General features: G+C 42.2%; 1 protein-coding gene and 1 long non-coding RNA gene across 8 annotated transcripts in view; both read right to left on the bottom strand.

The window, feature by feature from the left end:
- Positions 1-2,460: 2,460 nt before the first annotated feature.
- On the bottom strand, positions 2,461-13,861 carry LOC309515090. 2 transcript variants are annotated; one of them, XR_014212251.1, is made up of 4 exons: positions 13,456-13,861; positions 11,172-11,213; positions 6,105-6,159; positions 2,461-3,574 (listed from the first exon to the last, which is right to left on the bottom strand). It is a non-coding gene; the product is annotated as an uncharacterized lncRNA (long non-coding RNA). The 2 variants fall into 2 exon arrangements; XR_014212252.1 differs by lacking the exon at positions 11,172-11,213.
- Positions 13,862-14,575: 714 nt separating this feature from the next.
- The window catches only part of DIP2C (disco interacting protein 2 homolog C), a 298,537-nt gene continuing 293,978 nt past the window's right edge, over positions 14,576-19,134 (bottom strand). For all 6 annotated transcript variants that reach the window (XM_082192146.1, XM_082192150.1, XM_082192147.1 and 3 more), the window contains one exon: positions 14,576-18,444. In XM_082192146.1, the coding sequence (XP_082048272.1) occupies positions 18,192-18,444 (253 nt within the window). In that variant the 3' untranslated portion in view covers positions 14,576-18,191. The remainder of the gene's footprint in view (positions 18,445-19,134) is intronic.

The raw sequence follows: 19,134 nt of genomic DNA, 5'->3' as shown, positions 1-19,134 counted from the left end.
TATATATATATATATATATATATATATATATATATATATATATATAATTGCATCCATGTTCAGAGACAATTTTTAATAATAGGTGTAAAGTTTATTTAACCAACTTTTTTTTCCAAAGCTTCTCACCGTTTTAGGGGTTCTTTCAAAAAGGTGGTCTTAGACTCGACTAATGCCCATTAAACCCATAGCATTCTTCTTTTTTACCCCCTTCAAGGTAGAAAAATAATTTGTAAATATTTATTTAGCTCTTGGATATTTATTGAAAGCGGTAACACAATGGAAATGGAAGAACGGGAGGAAAAAGCTCTCTTAGTTTTCTCTAGGTATTTTCAGGGCCAGTAGGTAGATTAAGCTCATGCAAAGCCGTCTGTGATCTTCACTGCAACTGAAAATCATAAGAGATACAGCGGTGACAGGAATAGATACTACCAGATAATTTCCAAGTTGCTGTTACCACCACTGAAATCAGATATGGTAGTAAGGTGGGCGTATTTCCCCCCTGATTCAGAGATATTTGCACATGCAAATAGTATGCACGTACGATCTTTTACAGGCAAAAACTGCCTCATTCATATATGCAGAGGAGGAGGAGTTCTTGTCAGTCTGATTCCTTTGCCCAGATGAATGGGGAAATCGTGGAGGTCCAGGAACACCTTATAAGCAGCAGGGCCTCTGCCTTCAGAAAAGGTTGCTATAGGTTTGTGTGAGCACCTGTACCAGCTTTATCTTAGTGACCTCACATCCTTTAGAAAATGAGCTTTTGTTGCTCTGCGTTGCAACTATAAAGGAAGTTTCACCACTATTTTGAGTGCAACTCAGAAGCACCCTTTGATTATTTTGCGATTTTTCCATGGGAAAAAACAACACCACAAAATAAACTTCGGTCCAGCCCTATAAAAAGCAAGTTTTTGTGTGAAAACTCTTCTTTTTTCCCCTCTCTCTCTTTTTTTTTCTTTTGGTGTAAAATCATTCCAAGATATGTAATATTTAACTGATAGCTGCATGAAAGTACGATTCGTGTTCTTTTTGAGGTTTTCTTTTTCTCCCTTTTTGTCTCTGTTGACACGGTTGCACATTTTCAAGTTACTACAGTGTGAAAACTGTGTTTCCTTTTTTATATTAAAAAAAAATCAGAAAAAGAACAAAAAAAAATTTGTGGCCTGGTTTTTGTATAAGTTTTAGGGGGGGAAATATAATTGTTTTAGGAATCTTGATTTGAAATAAAAATAAAAATATTTCCCCCCCTGCAAATCATAAAGCTATATTAAAGTGTTGAGCTTAGCCACTATGCACATTGTAATTTACTCATTGTGGCTGTCCAGTTCTATGCTGCATTCTGGCATTTTGTAAGCTGCTCTGACTAGCAATATATAGAGTCATTAAATGTGTTAACATTGGTTAATAAATGTATTTGAAAAGGCAACAAACGCTTCGTGGTTTTCCCTGTTAATGTTACTACGCTTGGCCTCTCGGAACGCATGGCACCTCCCATAATCCACACTGTTAGCAAAGCCTTAATGCACATTCATGCTTATTTCATTTTCACAGTGGGTGGAGGAGTCGGGGCTCAAGGTTAGCATGGTCATTTTGCAAACTTAGTACAGAACCAAGAGTTGTGGTATCTCGGGTTAAGTACTTAATTCATTCCGGAGGTCCGTTCTTAACCTGAAACTGTACTTAACCTGAAGCACCACTTTAGCTAATGGGGCCTCCTGCTGCCGCCGCGCCACCGGAGCCCGATTTCTGTTCTTATCCTGAAGCAAAGTTCTTAACCTAAAGCACTATTTCTGGGTTAGCGGAGTCTGTAATCTGAAGCGTCTGTAACTTGAGGTACCACTGTATTATTATTAGTAGTAGTAGTAGTAGCATTTATTGTATAAGGCATCAGTCTCAGAGCCATTCACAAGATAAAATTACAGAATACATAATAAAAACAAGAATAACTCAATATTCTTCCCAACACATTTTAAAAGGGCATTGGTTGTCAATCAGCCAAAGACCTGTTAAAGAGGTAAAAAACACAACAGCAGCACTTTGAACTGGGCTCAGAACCTAACTGGTAGCCAATGCAGTTGGGTCAGGATTGGTGCAATATGCTCAACCTGCGCCTTTGCCCCAGTCAGCAACCTGGCCGCTGAATAGTGTTGTTGTTGTCATTTTAAATTTATTACCTGTAGTGAGAGTTCCAGAGTTGTGGGGCCACCATTGAGAAAGGTCTCTCACATGTAGTGTGGAACAATATCTGGAACACTTAACATACGGTCGTACCTTGGACCCCGTACACCTTGCAAGTCGAATGTTTTGGCTCCTGAACGTTCTAGTCTGCAAACGTTCTTTGGAACCCAAACGTTCTTTGGCTTCCAATTGGCTGCAGGAGCTTCCTGTAGCCAATCAGAAGCTGCACTTTGGTTTCCGAACGTTTTGGAAGTCAAACGGACTTCTGGAACGGATTCCGTTCGACTTCCAAGGTATGACTGTACTGCCTTCCTTGAGGTAGCCCAACCCCCCCCCCACAGCCACCCCGTGATGTAGGTTGTTGAGGAGTTGGCAACTAGCCACAGAATGTAATACCTAAAAGAATTTGAACCTGGTGTTTTCCAGTCTTAGTCAAACACACTAAGCCATTTTGGCCCTCACAGTGGCAGGAGCTGAAGTGAGTTCCTACTGGATACCCTTAGATGGTACACAATCCTCAGCTTTCAGTTCTCTTCTTTCCTTAGTGGATCATTTCCTTGCAACATGTTTGGGGTTTCCTTACAGTAGTCATAGATTCCTCTGCCTGTTTTAACTGTGCTGAATGAATTCACATATGTGATCCTTATATAGGCACATCTGCTTTCGAACAGCACTAGTAATTCTTTCTTCTTTTTTTAAAAAAAAGATGTCTCAGAAGGAAAAACGAACTGGGCATCCTTATACTAAGAACGTTTAGCAGTTGGTAGGAAAAAACACCCCTTTTTTAACACATGAGAAAACCTTTAACTTTCCTTAAGTGTTAATAGAGGAAGTTTAGGATTAAAGGGGCTACGTGAAGAATCCATTGTGTGCGCTTAAGTCATTCACAAGACACTTGACATTTTCCACTAATCAGATCCCTTTTCTAAAAGTCTGTATAGCTTTGGCAGTGCAAAAACTATGAGCTAGTAGAGAACGGGACACAATAAGAAAAGAATACAGTGGTACCTTGGGTTACATACGCTTCAGGTTACAGACTCCGCTAACCCAGAAATAGTGCTTCAGGTTAAGAACTTTGCTTCGGGATGAGAACGGAAATCATGCTCCGGCGGTGCGGCAGCAGCAGCAGGAGGCCCCATTAGCTAAAGTGGTGCTTCAGGTTAAGAACAGTTTCAGGTTAAGAACGGACCTCCGGAACGAATTAAGTACTTAACCCGAGGTGCCACTGTAATCAGAATTCTTCTAAGAATGCTCGAATCGTTTCCCTATGCCAGTGTTCTCTGGATGTAGCTCCACATTGACACTACAGTCCTATAAAACACTTACCTGGAAGAAAGATCTATTGAACTTGATGAGTCTTCTGAGCAGACATCCGTAGGGATTTCACTCCCATCAGAACCTAGGAAGGACCGAAAGTTAGTCATGATTTAAATGCGAGCTAATGTGCAAAGCAATCTGGGTGGGGAGAGAGATCTGCCGTGGGGCTACCGTCATTTCCTGCGCTTTACTGTCTCACACCAAGCAGAGACACAGAGCAGGGGTAAGCATGGATTGCTTGCTTGCTTGCTCCTGCAGCCTCCAACGTCTGTCATGCATTTCCATTGGAAATTACAGCCTTCATTCTGGAGGGGGGGGGGTGTATCCAGGCATAAACATTAGCATATGGATTCTTGCAATGCTAATCCCTGTCCACTTTTGCTCCTCTTTTTTTGACAGGGCATAAGTAGTCACCCTACCACCCACAAAGGGCGCAGGTGGGGAGAAGTGGCTCTATGGCATTTATTGTATAGTTTTGACTGTTGTCAACCGCTCTGATATCTGCTATGAATAGGGGTTTATATTTTTATTCTTTTAAAGGTGCAGATATCCTTTAAAAGAATTTGCGCAGACAGGCAAAGGTGCAGAACTTGCATTTTTACAAGTGGCGTATAATATTTCATTCTGCATTTGTGAGGCATCTGTCTGTTAACAACAGGCAGGGCTTCTTATTGTGGGCAGGCAGTGAGCAGAGCCACTCCTGATGACCGCAGTGCGATACCTTTGCTGTGAATTTTTTTGACACCTGCCAAAAACTTGTTTGTTTTGGCAAGACCTACCCAGACATGTTACGTTATTTATGTTTACTTTGTTTTTAAATTAAGTTGATTTTATCTATATTTTGATAATTTTCTTGGGTTGCATTCAACTAAATTTTACTCAGAGCAGACTCACTGGAATTAATGGAGCGAAGTTACCGTATTTTATGCACCATAACGCTCACTTTTTTCCTCCTAGAAAGTAAGGGGAAATGTCTGTGCGTGTTATGGAGCGAATGCCTGCGGGTGTCGGGGGGGATCTGCTGCAGTCGTGAGCAGAGGATCTATGGTTCCCCTTCCTTCCCTCCTCCGTGGCTCACTTTGAAACAGCAAAGCGGGAGAAGAGCTGCTGAGTGGGGAGGAGAGAGGGATAGAGAGCCTGCTTCTTTAAAGGAGCAAAGCTCCTTCTTTAAAGGAGTAAGAGGCTCCTGTCCGGTTGGTTCCTTTAAAGCAAGCAGGCTCTCTGTCCCTCTCTCCTCCCCACTCAGCTCGCTACATAGCAGCAAAGTTTTTCAGCTCGCTAAGCCGGGGAGGAGGGAGAAAAGCAGAGCCTGCTTGCTTTAAAGGAGCAAAATGGGAGAGGAGAGGAGCCTTCTCCCCTTATACCCCTCTTCTTCATTATTATTAGCAGCATCCTTCTCCACCCACCCCACGCGTGCTCCTTGTCCCTTGAGTGCTTTTCCTTACCTCCCCACTTAAAACGTGGTTACAAAGCACGGATCCACATGGATCCTCAGGATTTTTGCATTGGGCTACTCCAAACTCACTGTCAGATCACATGTCTGTGGCCACAGCATGAACCACAAAAATCATACATCCACTGTTTCGTTTAGAATATTTTTTTTCTTGTTCTCCTCCTCTAAAAACTATGTGCATGTTATGGTCAGGTGCGTGTTTTGGAGCGAAAAATACGGTACGTCATTGGCAGTAATTTCAGTGAGTCTGAGTAAAAAGTTGACTACAACCCAAGAAAATTATGTCTACTTGTTTTTATAGTTTGTTGGCTATAAAAAAAGTATTTATAAAAAAATGTTTTATACTATTTTCATGCAAACTGTTTAGAGGTTGTTATTATCATTCATCTATAAAAGATACTTGATTCAGCAGTCAAGTATATGTGGAGATATATTGGGTCCATGTGTAAACATGCTCTTACAGGGTTGGAAGGAAAATATGAGTTTATTCTTTTAAATATATTTACACACTTGTTGGTATAACGTGAGCCAGCTTCTGCAATTAAGCAGGAAACTGCATAAATTAAAGCAACAATAAATGTTTGGGCTGGAGCAATATGTCCCACAGATGTGGCCTAAAAATTCCCTAGACTGAAGTTTTGTCACATTGCCTGTATGCGGTTTCCACAGCCGACAAGACATTTTGGCACTTGAGGCAAACCACAAAATGGTGCCACACTCCCTGGCACAGAAGAAGGGGTGAGTGACAATCTATATCAGGAACAAAGGGGGAGGAATAAAGATCGGCATCAGTATCTGCTGCCCTTGTGTATCCTGTCACCCAAAGAGGTCACCTCACCTTGTGTCTCATGGGTGGGCCGGCCCTGGCGGTTTCTGAACAAACACTCCACCAGCAGAGAGCAAGAAACCCTGATTCTCTACTGAATTAAGTAAGTTCAGCTCCATACACCATAGTGCAGGAAAGGTATCCTGGTGCCCTACAGAGTTGGACTCCAACCCCCATCAGCCCTAGTCATCATCATGAGAATTGTAGTCCATAACATACAGCAGGTACCACATTGGTGATGATGACTGAATTTTTATTTCTTAACTGCCCTTCACCATAAGATGCCAGGGCTGGTTTATAGCAATATGGTACAAACAGTTGAAAACAACTTACATGGATGACTTGGAAGGTTCACACATTCGCAAAGCGCACCGCTCGTGACGTAAACCTATATTGAGGCATAGTGATAATTATTATTATTTTTATGATAAAATGGGTCAGTCAACTAGATTGGTTAAAAAGACAAACGTGATTTGATTTTTGGAAAAACAAATTGTAGACAGTCCTAGCTTAATGGACTTCACACATCCAATAATATTCAGGTCTCTGTAAATGCTTTAAAAAATAACAACAGGGTCATCCTCAGGTTCCAGAAATGTTTTGATTGCGACAATAAGACCCATGCACTTGTTCTGGCACTTGAACACAACCCCACAGGAGCCTTCGCCAATCTCACTGAACTCTTTTGCAGAGCATAACTGAAACATGCTCAACTTCCCAATGACTAGGGTGGGAAGAATTGGAAGAGATGCACCCAATGGAAACTGGAATCATAAAACCCTTGTTCCTTCTCAGCCACAAAGTAACTGTGGGACAGCCCCTTCATATATCACTTCTTGAATGCAAGCTGTTGTTTTTTGTGAATGGACCATCTACGATGGAACTTTCTGTTCCATCTCACCCAACAAGGGTCAGGACCATCTTCCACAGTATCTGGGTGAGACAGTTTCCTATACCCTTTGTAGCCTGTGTGAATAAATTGAACCTTGCAGGAGAGAGGACTTAGGATAGCAACTGCTCTGAAATAATTGCTCCAAAGAACAGGCCTGTTATTTCCAGAGTAAGTACAAGACTTCTGGCAGGGCGTATGGAAGAATTCTCACAAAAACAGCCAACAACAACACATAATAGGAGCGCAAGCGAAATTGGCAGTTCCAGTCACGGAGATAATCAGGCATGAAACAGAAGCATGATAACATTTACTGCATCTGTGTCTGCAAACACAAAGGTTATACCCTACCAATTCTTCTTCTTTTAAAATTCAGCGTAATCTGTAATCAGTTATTTTCAGGATCATTGACCTTCGCTTTCACATTATGTAGGGACAGGGGAGCACCTAGTTCAGATGCCTAAAATTATTAGCATTAACGTTTGTCATCCAATAATAGATATTTATAGACTTGTTTTTGACAGTGCCCTACAGCCCCTCACTACTGAAAACAGAAAGGCTCCAAAGGGAACACATACAAAAATTCTAGCAGGCCATCAATCCCTACAGCCCAGCACATTCTACTTGGAGCCCACAGTTACATTTTCTAGTGCAAGGCTGCCATTTTGGCTCCTGGCTTTCTCGCACATCACCCTTTGAAAACTAGCACTGCAAGCAAGCTAAATAAATTCTGTTCAGTAAATTATGTGAAGTTTAGTCAATGGATCTATTGATTTGCCTTGCGCTTGGGTAAAAACAGCAGTTCTGAAGCAAGAGGCACATTTTCAACATGATGTTATGCGCATGCGTCCTAGCAGACAACATCCAAGAAAAGGCAAGATAACGCTTTCCATCTGCAGTTTTTATATGAATTAGAAACACCAGCAACACTGAATTAGAAATTGGGAGATTTTGGTTTAAATGCCCACTCGACCATAAAGCTCACTGGGAGAGCTTACCCAGTCACCAATTCTCTCAGAGAATATAAACATAAAAAGAGGGAAGGGTATGTACACTGCCTTAAGTTCCTGGAGGAAAGATGGGATATAAATGCCATAATTAAAATCATGGGATGGCAGAGTTGGAAGGAACCCTGAGAGTCATCTAGTCCAACCACTTGCAATGCAGAAATCTCAACTAGATCATACATGATCATCTGCTTAAAAACCTCCAAGGAAAGAGAGTGCACTGCCCCTCATTCCCCCGACGTGCCCATAGAAAGCCTAGAAAAACACACCGACCCTGGAGCTATTTAGAGCAGGCTAATGCATGCCTCTCCAAATGTTGCAGAACTTCAACTTCCCTGGCCATCGGGCATGAAGATCAAGGTTGATGGGAGTCCCAACAAGATCTGCAGAGCTACAGGTTTGCCCACGCCTGTATTAGTGGCAAGGGGAGATTTAGGAGGAGGAGGAGGCTGAATGAGGAAAAGGAAAATTGGAAAATCTAGCTCCCCCACCAGAATGGGAACAAGCCTGGAACCTCATGTGCAAAGAGGCCCACGCAAGTCAACAGAGCTTAGGAAGTGGTGATTACTCCACCAGGGAATCTCCGTCCCAACAATGATTCCAGCTCTAGGATTGCTCAACCCCCTTTACTGTAGCAACAGACGGCAATTTCATCCCGTTGCCCAGTCATTATCCATTGTATGGACTCCACACTTGCAGTTAGCTGTTGCTTAGTACGGCGATAGCTCCACATTTTCCAGACATTACCTTCATCTGCCTATCGTCACATGAATTTTCAATCAGAACTATCATGGAAATCAGTTTCTATCCCTCCCCCCCAGAAGCAAACTGCAAGGTTCCCCCCTCCTTAGTTCCACTCATCCCTGCCAAGGTACTGCTGCAAGACCAAGGCTTTGTAATCAGATACTGAAATGAAGCTCTTCTGATAGGCTGTGGGGAAGAGATGTTCTGCTGCTCTTTCTTTGCGGTGAGTTTGGGGTGAGAAATGCCCCTTAAAAAGTGCCCAGGGGCCCTAACCCCCCCCCCAATCAATCTAGCATTCATGGCTAAAAAAAATTAGACTAATTCACAGAGCATCAGAGAAGCCATTGCTGTCAGCTAAGCAAAACCTCCAAGGCAGTGTACCTCTAAATAACAGCTGCTGTGCAGATGCAACTAGGAAACACTGGTGCCTATGGAAAAACAGATGGTTGGCCTATATAGACTTTCCTTCTGGTGCTGCAGGCCTTTTCAGATATACTTAGCCCACAGGTGGCCCTGGAAGAGCGACAGACTTGACTGGAGAAGGGATTAGATCGGTTAAGGCAGCATTAAGAATAGGTGAATTTGTCAATTTCAGTTACTCTCAGTTTCTGATTTCCCCACTTTAAGTTCCATATTTCCACATTAGTATGTGATTTTTTAAAAAAGCAAGCCTCCATGAAAGTTCAGAGGCATATTGGTGTGGATTTCTCTTAATCAACACATTTTTGCAAAGCAATCTTTTCCCCTTTATATAGACGGCTACACATTTTTGTAAGTTGTTTTACCCATATATACATTTTATGCTCATTTTCCTCTCATATATGCATTTATGTGCACGTTACTTGACTGGAAAAACTGCGTTGCAAGATTTGGATAATTTGTGTTTCAGTTTGCATATTACTCTGGAGAGTGCAAGGTAGGTAGGTTGTGCATAAATAAAAGCTGAATCAAATTGTTCCCACACCCTTGTACAGCATCTAATGCCTACTGTCCTGTTCTCCCTTGCTAGACTCAGGCAGGGCAAGGTGGTATCATGGTTCAGTCAGTTATTACTGTCTTTGGTTGGGAGTTTATTGCCTTTTAAATAGGTTGTGCCCGTGTGTCCTGCTTTGCAGAGGACCCTAACCGCCCAGTGGAATCGCTATTTAGTCCAAGTCCAGTTTAAAGATAAAAAGAACAAGTAGCAAGGGAGATCAGGGCCCTTGAAAGTGCCCATTAAACCTTAGCCCATGGGTAGGCAAACTAAGGCCCAGGGGCCGGATCCAGACCAATCGCCTTCTCAATACGGCCCGTGGATGGTCCAGGAATTGGCATGTTTTTACATGAGTAGAATGTGCCCTTTTATTTAAAGTGCACCTCTGGGTTCTTTGTGGAGCCTGCCTGGTGTTTTTACATGAGTAGAATATGTGCTTTTATTTAAAGTGCATCTCTAGGTTATTTGTGGGGCATAGGAATTGGTTCATCCCCCCCCCAATATAGTCTGGCCCCCCCACAAGGTGTGAGGGACAGTGGACCGGCCCCCTGCTGAAAAAGTTTGCTGACCCCTGCCTTAGCCCCTGGACAGCACAGAGGTCACCTGGCTGCAGTCTTCCACTCGGGGTGTAGCGTAGTGTATTTCTACTTAGCTTAGTAATAATTTCTAAAGTTGCATCTATATGCATATATTAGTGTTATGAAAATCAGTGTCCTTTTCGGCTATGCTTTTCTCCCTACAGTGGCCGCTGTAATGAGAAAACCCCATATTGTAGTTTTTCAGGGTCTCTCTTGGGCCAAGAGCCCATCTATTCGTGGATGAGTCATGCAGTGGCAAAATGGACTGTACCACTTTGGGCTACACTAGGGTGGCCACGAAAGAGGAAATGCAACAGCAGCAGCAGCAGCAGCAATATAGAGTACCAATTTGCATAATATTTGCATGTGGCAATTTATATGGATACATGCAAAAGACTATTCTCCTTTAAACAGAACCCATCTCACTCTAGTGAGGAAGAATATGAGCAGGCAGTTTTACTTTAAGCCAGTGAAAATGAGGAAACTAATGGGAATGAAGGGATGGAAGTTTCAGGGAGCTGGGCAGGGGCTGCAAAAAATAAGGCTGGGGGCCATAAGTTGCCCACAAGTCCCCTTGATATTCGTTCGCTTGCTCGCTCACTCGCTCTCTGGGATTTTGAACTTCCAGAAATTGTCATGTCTCAGCCTGTCTGGATAAAAGCCTCAGTGAATGAGAAGGAGCGAATTGGACCAAAACCTCCAGCACGTACAACATGTGTGCCCTGCTGAGCTACAGGCACCAAGATGGGCAAGGCTCGCTTCCATAATCTGTCTCTTCTTGTCTGGCTTTGGTGCCTGAGGGCACAACAGACCCCCTTTTCCCTTCGCAACCTTTGATGGCCAAGTGAGAGAAGAGCAAGAAAGGGCTCCTTTGAACGGGAGTCACAAGGCGAGTCGAAATCCCCCGTGCTCATTTCAAAAGGAGGCTTCGTTGTCAAATTACATAAAGAGCTCGCTGTAAAGGGTTTTGCTCAGTAGGTCTCCTCTTAAATCATCAGGACAAACAATAATTGTTTAGGGAGCCCAAGGTGACCGAACAGGGCAGCAGCTACAGCCTGGGGGGGGGGGGAAGAAATGCCATAACTCTTTTGGAGAACCACATTCATCTTTCAACCATTAGCTTTCTTCTTTTTTTCTAGAAGCATTTTGGAATAAAGCTCTTTCAAATTTAAGAAAACAGATTTATGAGATTATGTTATATCATCTTACTGATTCTTCAGTGGCTGTCTATACTTCTTCCTAAACACGCCCCTGGATAAAATATGTTTAGAAGCATGTACAGTGAGATAAAGTATGTATTTCAGTACCTGTTTTTCAATTCAGTACATATTTAACTACTTTTTGTACTGAAGTTTTTTAAAAAATGCAGATTAGCACAGAAGTGGATTATGAGATTATGAAGAAACGCATGGAGACTTGACACAAACGGATCTATCCAACCCTTGCCCTGTACTAGCATCTTCTAGCATTTCACTTTAATTATTTGCGATTTATGGCATTTTAAAGGTTTTTCCTTTTTCCTATATTGGCAGCTTACACGCTTGCTTTCCCATTATTAGTCTCACAAAATGTTCCTTAGCACTTTATTAGCACGTTGAACCCCCAACTTCTTGGTTCAAACATTCACAATATCACATTTTAAGAAGCCGGTGACCCACAGTCTGCAAGATCACAACTAATATAACCACGTGCAAAAAATCCTTGCATTTGTCAGCATATCTAAAAACCTTCTCCCATGACTGGGGTGGGGATGTCCCTCTTTCCTGTATTTCTTTATTGCAGTTCATGGCAGCCTTAAGTTCATCGTGCTGCACCTTATTCACAAAATTGTATCTGGTCACCGATCTTACAGGTGCGGGTGAAGGATGCAGTGGATGCTTGCGGCCACTGGAGGGCAATCTTGCGTTTGCTAAGCTGACCATCACGTGGTCCTTGGCTTAAATGAAACTATTCTCTCTGTTCAGGGCCAATTCTGATTTATGTGTGCCTCTGGAAGCTGTCAAAAACAAAGCTTGCGGTAGGAGCATCACATGCAGGCAGCAACAGCTGTTGTGTGGTCTGTACCAACTTGGTGGAGAGACTCCACACCAGAGTTGCGTATCGCTTGGGTCAGTAGTAAGCTGCATAGAGGTGCCCTTGCAATAAAGGGGAAATGGAGGCCGTACGATATACAAATCCCAGATACATATGTCATGTCCTTTGGAACGTACAACGCCTCTGCTCATATTTAAAACACAATATAGCTCAGTCCAGCTAGGAAAACATACACCCATAGCCAGGGCCAGCCCAAGACATTTTGGCACCACAAAATGAACTACAAAATTGCTCCCCGCCTGGGAAGATGGAAGAAACGAGGAGAGGGGGAATCAAATCAACCTTTACCTGATGGGTGAAATGGGAATCAAAGGGGCCTGTTCTGAATCACACTGGTCAGGTGCAGACCCCAGGAGACCCCCCCCCCAGGGCAGCCCCCACAATTTACCCGCTAGGGTGGGAGGAGACTAGCTGCCCTTCCTATCTGCTGACAGGCCACTGTAGGGACAGCCTGGTGGGCTGCCAAGGAGGAGGCAGATCCTGCCCCGTTGGATGCCGCCACCCGAGGCAGTTGCCTCATGGGCAGGCCGGCCCTACCCTTAGCAGAGCTAGTCCAGACACCTTGTTGCTTCCAGCTAAGCCCTGAGAGCACCTCCTCTCTTCATCAAGCACTCTTATTTCTGGGAGAAATATGATGTTCTTCCCCATTTACCCACTGCAGACATTCCATTGCAAATGCAAATAAATCAATAAATGGAAGATCCTTTTTAATGTAACATCTGCCCTGGCTTTTACTTACCAGTCTGAGTGGTTTGAATTGGGTGTGCATCTAAACGACATCACAGTCAATCACATTGCTTTAGATTGGATGCACAATCTAATGTGCGTTTAATGTGCACATCCCTATCTATATTCTTGTACACCTATTAAATAATGCTAACTAAATTATGCCTAATTAAAGCTGGGCCAGGGCCATGATATAATGAAATTCAGATTATTGCCTACGTAGGGTGGTGAGATAAAATAAGAGGTCGGGAGTCCTGCAACTTTAATACTTGTGAAGAAGCTAAGCTGCATCTGTATGCCAAGCTACACCCAATGAAATTCCCTCTTGTTCTCAACTATTAAAGGTGCAAGAGCCCCATAAGCTTTTTCCAACTGGTCACCCCTGTAGCCCTCATCAGACATTTCTTCATGTAGAACAGGTGAGGATCTGCTTGGGTGAGCTGTAGTATGAAAGTTATACAAACTTTTTAATTCAGAAGAATTTAACATTTCCTTGGGACCATTTATCGTGCTGCCATATTTTCTTCTTCTTGGATATTTCTGTCACTGTCATTTCTGCAGCAGTTATTGATCCTCTCAATTTGTGCCCCACACATTTCTTCCAAAAATTTGAGATTATAAATGAAGATGTATCTGTGTATATATTTATATTTTAAAAAATGTATAGTCTTACCTCAAAATCTGTATGCTTTGGAATTTCTGAAGTCCCATCAGTTTCTTTTTGAGCAGTCTTTCATAAGCTGTCGACAGCCAAAATATTACCACTGTATGTTCTCTAGCGAATGCTGCCTGACACAATTGCAAGTTATCAATTAAATAGTATCAGAATTTTTAAAACTCCATTACATATCAGTCAACTAACACATATTAAATATTACTGCATTCCAGCCAAAATATGATAGAACCATCATTTTCAAGTTATCCCCAACATCACTACGAGCACTCATCACAACTGATTTTTATTTGCAATGGATAACCCCACTGAGGAATGTTGCTTCTTCAGCAAAGATCCCTTTCTCTTTAGAACTGATAGGCACATTTGGAATTTTGAGAAAGTTCTGTGGGCGCCATCACAAAATGGCTGCCTTTGTGGCTGCGGCCAGTCACAAAACACCCATTGCGCAGGAGGCAAATGGGTCAGTCTGAGGCACAAATAACTAGGCCCAATAAACCAAGCACAAGTCAGAGGTGAGGTCTGAGCCCCAAAACACACTGAGAGTTTTCTACACTCAACAGAACACCAATTTCACAGAAGTCAAAACATAAGTTTCACAGAAGGCAATTTTCTCTCTCTCTGAGTGCTAGCCAACTCACCCCCCAATTTTCCTTGCTTCTCCTCTCAATTGGTATGGGGAGCTGGGGGGGGCACATGCTGGCCCCCATTCCCAACATCCCATGTCCATGTCCATTTAACCCCTGTGTTGGATGGGAACGTGTCTGAAACCAGATTATAAGTGTTGACCCCTGTTCTACGCATTAACACAGTCCTGGATCGAGAAGAGGCTTTGTGTTATACCTCCTTGATCACTGCAGGAAGGTCAGAATTGGAGATGCCAAAGAGAGGGGCAAATTGCTTCAACACAGTTATAAGAGTGCCTGAATACGGCTTAAGTTAGCTCCATGTTGAATATTTTCTATTCTGTGACATATGCAATGATCCCAAGTCAACAAAAAATTTAAAAAACACACCATTTTCTTTCAACCAGAGTGTTAGGTGGGGCCCAAAGCTCTGGAAAATCTCCTTTAAAAACCTTAGCTAATTTCTTTTTCTTTTTATATAAACAAACCTGATATTTTCAGAGCAACAAAAATAAAAGCTTTTATTTGTTCATTTGAATATAAAACAGGCGTTATCACAGATGTACAAAGCGTACTGGTGGTTTAACATACAAGAAGGTTGCTGTTTTGTTTGCACATAAAAATTTTCGTTTGAAACTGTGATTGGCTGAGTTACATGAATTTCTCTAACCAGTCACCACACTCTATGAAATAACGCTGCTAACATTCAACTGATAAAAGGGACAGTCTTCCCTTGGGTAAAGTGTCAAGCAGGATTAAATATATATAATAAACAAGCACCATGAGGAATCTGCTCCTGTTTGATTAGTTTTCGTGTTTAAATGTTCATTGTGGACCCTCTTTCTTTCTTTCTTTTTTATTTTAGTGTGCATGTGCATCAGGTTGATTACATGGTTTTTGTCTGACTTCAAAAGCACAAGGTCACAAGACAAACATTTTATACATTCTCATGAATGGTTTATCTACAGTACAGTTTCTAATACAGAACAATCCTTCTTTATTGCTGAATCTGATGGTACGTGTGTTTCTTTCCCCTTATCTTGCACGACAAAACTAGGAATTCAGTTCATCGTCATTTACTGTCCTAAGTTTGAGAATTTAGACAACCACAGATGGCAGGTTGCAGAAGAGATCAGTTATTAACTGTGTCGTACGACTGCATTGCAGTCCTTTGTCCCCTTCCCCAGGAGTGGAAAGTTGACTTGGTGAAGGTTAAAAGTGATGCTTTAATAAAATGACAGCTAAATTTGTGTTTTGCAGCACTGAGATCAGCAATAGCAAGGACATCATCACAAGTTAGTTCATACACTGTAATTATGCTCATAATCAGTCAACGGCTTGTCTGAACCTTACAGCAACTTGACATTTCAAACAGAAAAAAATATATATTATTTTAGGGGACAGAAAACCCCCACACTTTGACAGAATGCTTCAGGGTTGGTCTTCGGAGCATGGGTAGAAATATTCACAGGGCAAAGAAAATCTGAAAAAAGGGGGCAACTGAAAATTAACACACACCTTTAAAAAAAAAGTTTTGCCATGGTGAGATGCTCTGTATTCTGCATGCAGACTAAAAACCATCCCTCATCTTTAAGGACCCTCCCACCCCTGCAAAAATAAAAATGAGGGGAAAAAATGAATTTGGGGTCTTCAGAACCAAATGAAATCTGCAAAGGTAGACAAAAAAACTAACTTCCCTTGTACATGTTATATAAAGGTCTTGTAGCTTCAGTCCTGCCTCTGTCTTAGTCATGCATATTCTGTCAGCAAGTTAACATTATTTCAAACCATTTAAAAAGCATTCTTGGACTGCTGCTGTTTAATGTTCACTCTCAAAAATCAGACACAGGTCAGCCAGGTTACACTGGAAGAAACCAAAATATGCACTTCAAAACAAACAAACAAATGGGGGGGAGGAAAACAATTAAATAATTAAGAGATCGACAATTCCATTTATCCGAAGACAGTGACATTAGAAAGAAAACAAAAGGCAGCTGTGATCCATGCGTTCCTGTTCTTCCCCAATTGGCAGATTCCCTTTGGAACTGAGAGATGGGATTACTTGCAACACCAGTACCAGTTCCTCAGTTTGGCATAAGGACATGTTAGCAGATGCACCAGGCTGTGCCAAATAGTTTAGAGCGGCTTTTAAGCTACTCTCCAATAACAAACGCGTTATTAAGAGAAAGACTATCGAAAAACAACAGCTTTCTACAAAGTGTGAAGTGGATGGATCACCACCGTCCCCTCGCCCAACCTAGACAGAGGGCAGCAGGAAGGCAAACAGATGAACAAAAGCATAATTCTTGTGCAAAACGACCACCAAAAACAAAACAAAAACAACAAGAAAATCGTCCTTACCAAAAAAAAAAATTAACAAAACCCCCACAAACTTAAAAAAAGGACAATGACCAATATTGTGCAACAATGTTATGCAGCTAAGAAAAACAGTGATATTCTTCAAACCTGCCTTTTCTAACGTCTAAGAAGTGTATGGACATACGTGCCTGCACAAATATTTGTCACCTCCGCGGCAAATAAGAGAATCCTTCGTAGTGCACTGTTGAAGAGTCTTTGGCCGCCAGCAAATCCTACCGCATTGCATGCACAGAGAGCAGGAGGCGGAATGGCTCTCGCGGGAATCCATTCTTGGTCTCCACCACCGTGCCGGCTGGACTCTTCCAAGGCTTCCTAGGCTGAAGCTGAGGCTCTTCCCCACTTCCTGCCTCTCCAGCACTGCTGCTGCTCCTCCTCTTCTCCAGGCTCCTAGAGCACACAGGGGGCTGGAGAAGAGCCATGGACTACGGAAGGGTGAGCGGCAGAGTGCTGGAGGCAAATTAGGGGCCAAGGGCAGCAGAGTTGCAATTCAGCGGCCTTGCAGAGAAGCAGGCTTGGAAGAGACGGCAAGGTGCAGGAATTTATTCCAGCACGGCTATGGGAGTCACTCTATGCTCTGCCCTCTGTGCAGGCGCGGCAGAGGATTGCGACCTTCAACGTTTAACTCGCTGCCTTTAAAGGTAGCAAAATGGTTTCGCTTGCTGGTATCTGAGAGATTCTTTTAGACAGGGATACTTAGCAATCCAGGACCGGTTTTTCCTCGAAGTTTGTGAATAATGTTAGATTATCTACAGTGGGAAAAGAGACACCATGCAAGTGATGAGTACTGCATCCTTTTAAAACTTTAAAATCTTTTTTTTTTGTCATTAGTGAATTTATATTTCATATATATATATTTGATGTGATACTATCCACTCAAGATAATACAACCCCTTTGTTTTTTATATTAGCAAACATTACAAGAGCTTAATATTCTTGAATGTTTCTCTTTTATACTTCTAAAGAGATCAAAATAAATTAAAGGTTTTGTACATAATTACAGAAGTAGTTAACTTATTTTATCTTTTTAGTTTAGTACAAAGATATCTGCAAGCTCATTGCCGAAATACACCTTATTTATAAATTTCTGTTCATTCTAACACTAATAATCAAAGGCTCTTTTTGCCTTTGCCTTTTTCAGCATTTCCAGAAGAGAAAGCTGTTAAAACTCTTAATTTGAGAAGGTGCTGTTTTGGGTATTTTCCTCGTACCACAATGTAGTTTCCTAAGACAATGGGATAGAAAATGGCTTAAAATTAGTAATGGATTCATATTGGAAAAGATTTTTATGGACATTTAAAAACAAGCAAACCAAAACAATTCAGTCATAATATGAGCTGTTTAAAAATATCCACTTGAAGGGCAGATTTAAAAAAAAAAAAGAGAAAAATTAGCTACTTCAGTATAACATAAAATACAAAGCCATATTACTCAGAAAGCAGTATCATCCCAATAAGCAAAAAATAATCTTTTTTTAAAAAGTCTAATAATGGGCTTTCCAACAAACTGAAGGCAGTACCCCAAAGTCCTTCTGTGCTAAAATGTAGTGGTAAAAGAAACATGTTTCACATTTTATGTCCTGCCAATAACGAGCGCGTCAAAAAGTCCTAATAGAAACAGTTCCGTTCTGAAGAGTGGCGTCATTTTCTTGTCAGCACATTGTTTAGTGGACGTCCAAAAAAATTTGTTTATACATCTAGAGTACAGTCCATGGAAGCCTTAATAGATACCAGACTACATGTTGTAGGCCACATAGATAGGATCTAGTTGGTCCGCCAAAAATCCGTCTCGTAGGTGCATACGCTGTTTCTCTCCACGGGAGTTGATAGGAATTACACCAACGTCCACCACAACCACCACCCCTACAATCAGGTAATGCTCCTCTAGGACCACATTGGTGACCAAAGGAACCAGGTCTAAGGCTTCTTGCTCGGATCCATCCAGCTCAACAACAACGACCAACAAGTTTGTCCAGGTAAACACCGCACTGAAATGCAAGTAGGAAAATCACATCACCTTATATCATTCAGTGGTTCCACTGCCAATGCACAACGATTCCTTTAATCCTTGGACCGCCAATGTGGTTGGGTGCAAGGGTGCCCTTGGGGGGCTTTTGAGGGCAAAGCACTTGAACCCCCTTTTATCATGAGGTGGTAAGGGTGGTTATTTTCCCCCTACGCTTGAAAAATTCAGACCAGGAGGAGGAGGAGGTTGGGGGAGCAATGTTCCTTAGCTTTGGCCTCTTTCAGCAATTTGTGCTTTCCAAGGCTCAGATTGGTAATTTGACTATTTAAACAGAAAGTGGACCATGAGGGCAGGATCAGGGCCTTAGATTGGGGGCAGCCAACGTGGTGCTCTCCAAACATTATTAGACTCTAACTCCCACCAGCCCCAGATAGCATGGGCAATGGTGAAGGATGATGGGACTTGCAGTCCAACAACATCTGGAGGGCAGCCCATTGGCTACTCCTGCCTTAGATGAACTTTTGTGGCGGGCAAATGGTCCTGTGGAAGGGAGCTAGCAAACGAGTTATTCGCTGTGCCTTGGACATTAAAGCTGAAATGTATACAAAATAAGCACAGCGACCATTCAGAAAGCAGAGCTGGTGATAAAACAGGCAACACCAGGCAGCATGGACATACTACCACCAACACTGCTTTGAAACAGTCATTTTGT

This window comes from Podarcis vaucheri (assembly GCF_965113315.1).
Source record: "Podarcis vaucheri genome assembly, chromosome: 12".
NCBI lineage: Eukaryota > Metazoa > Chordata > Lepidosauria > Squamata > Lacertidae > Podarcis > Podarcis vaucheri.
This window is presented reverse-complemented; position numbering and strand designations above follow the sequence as displayed.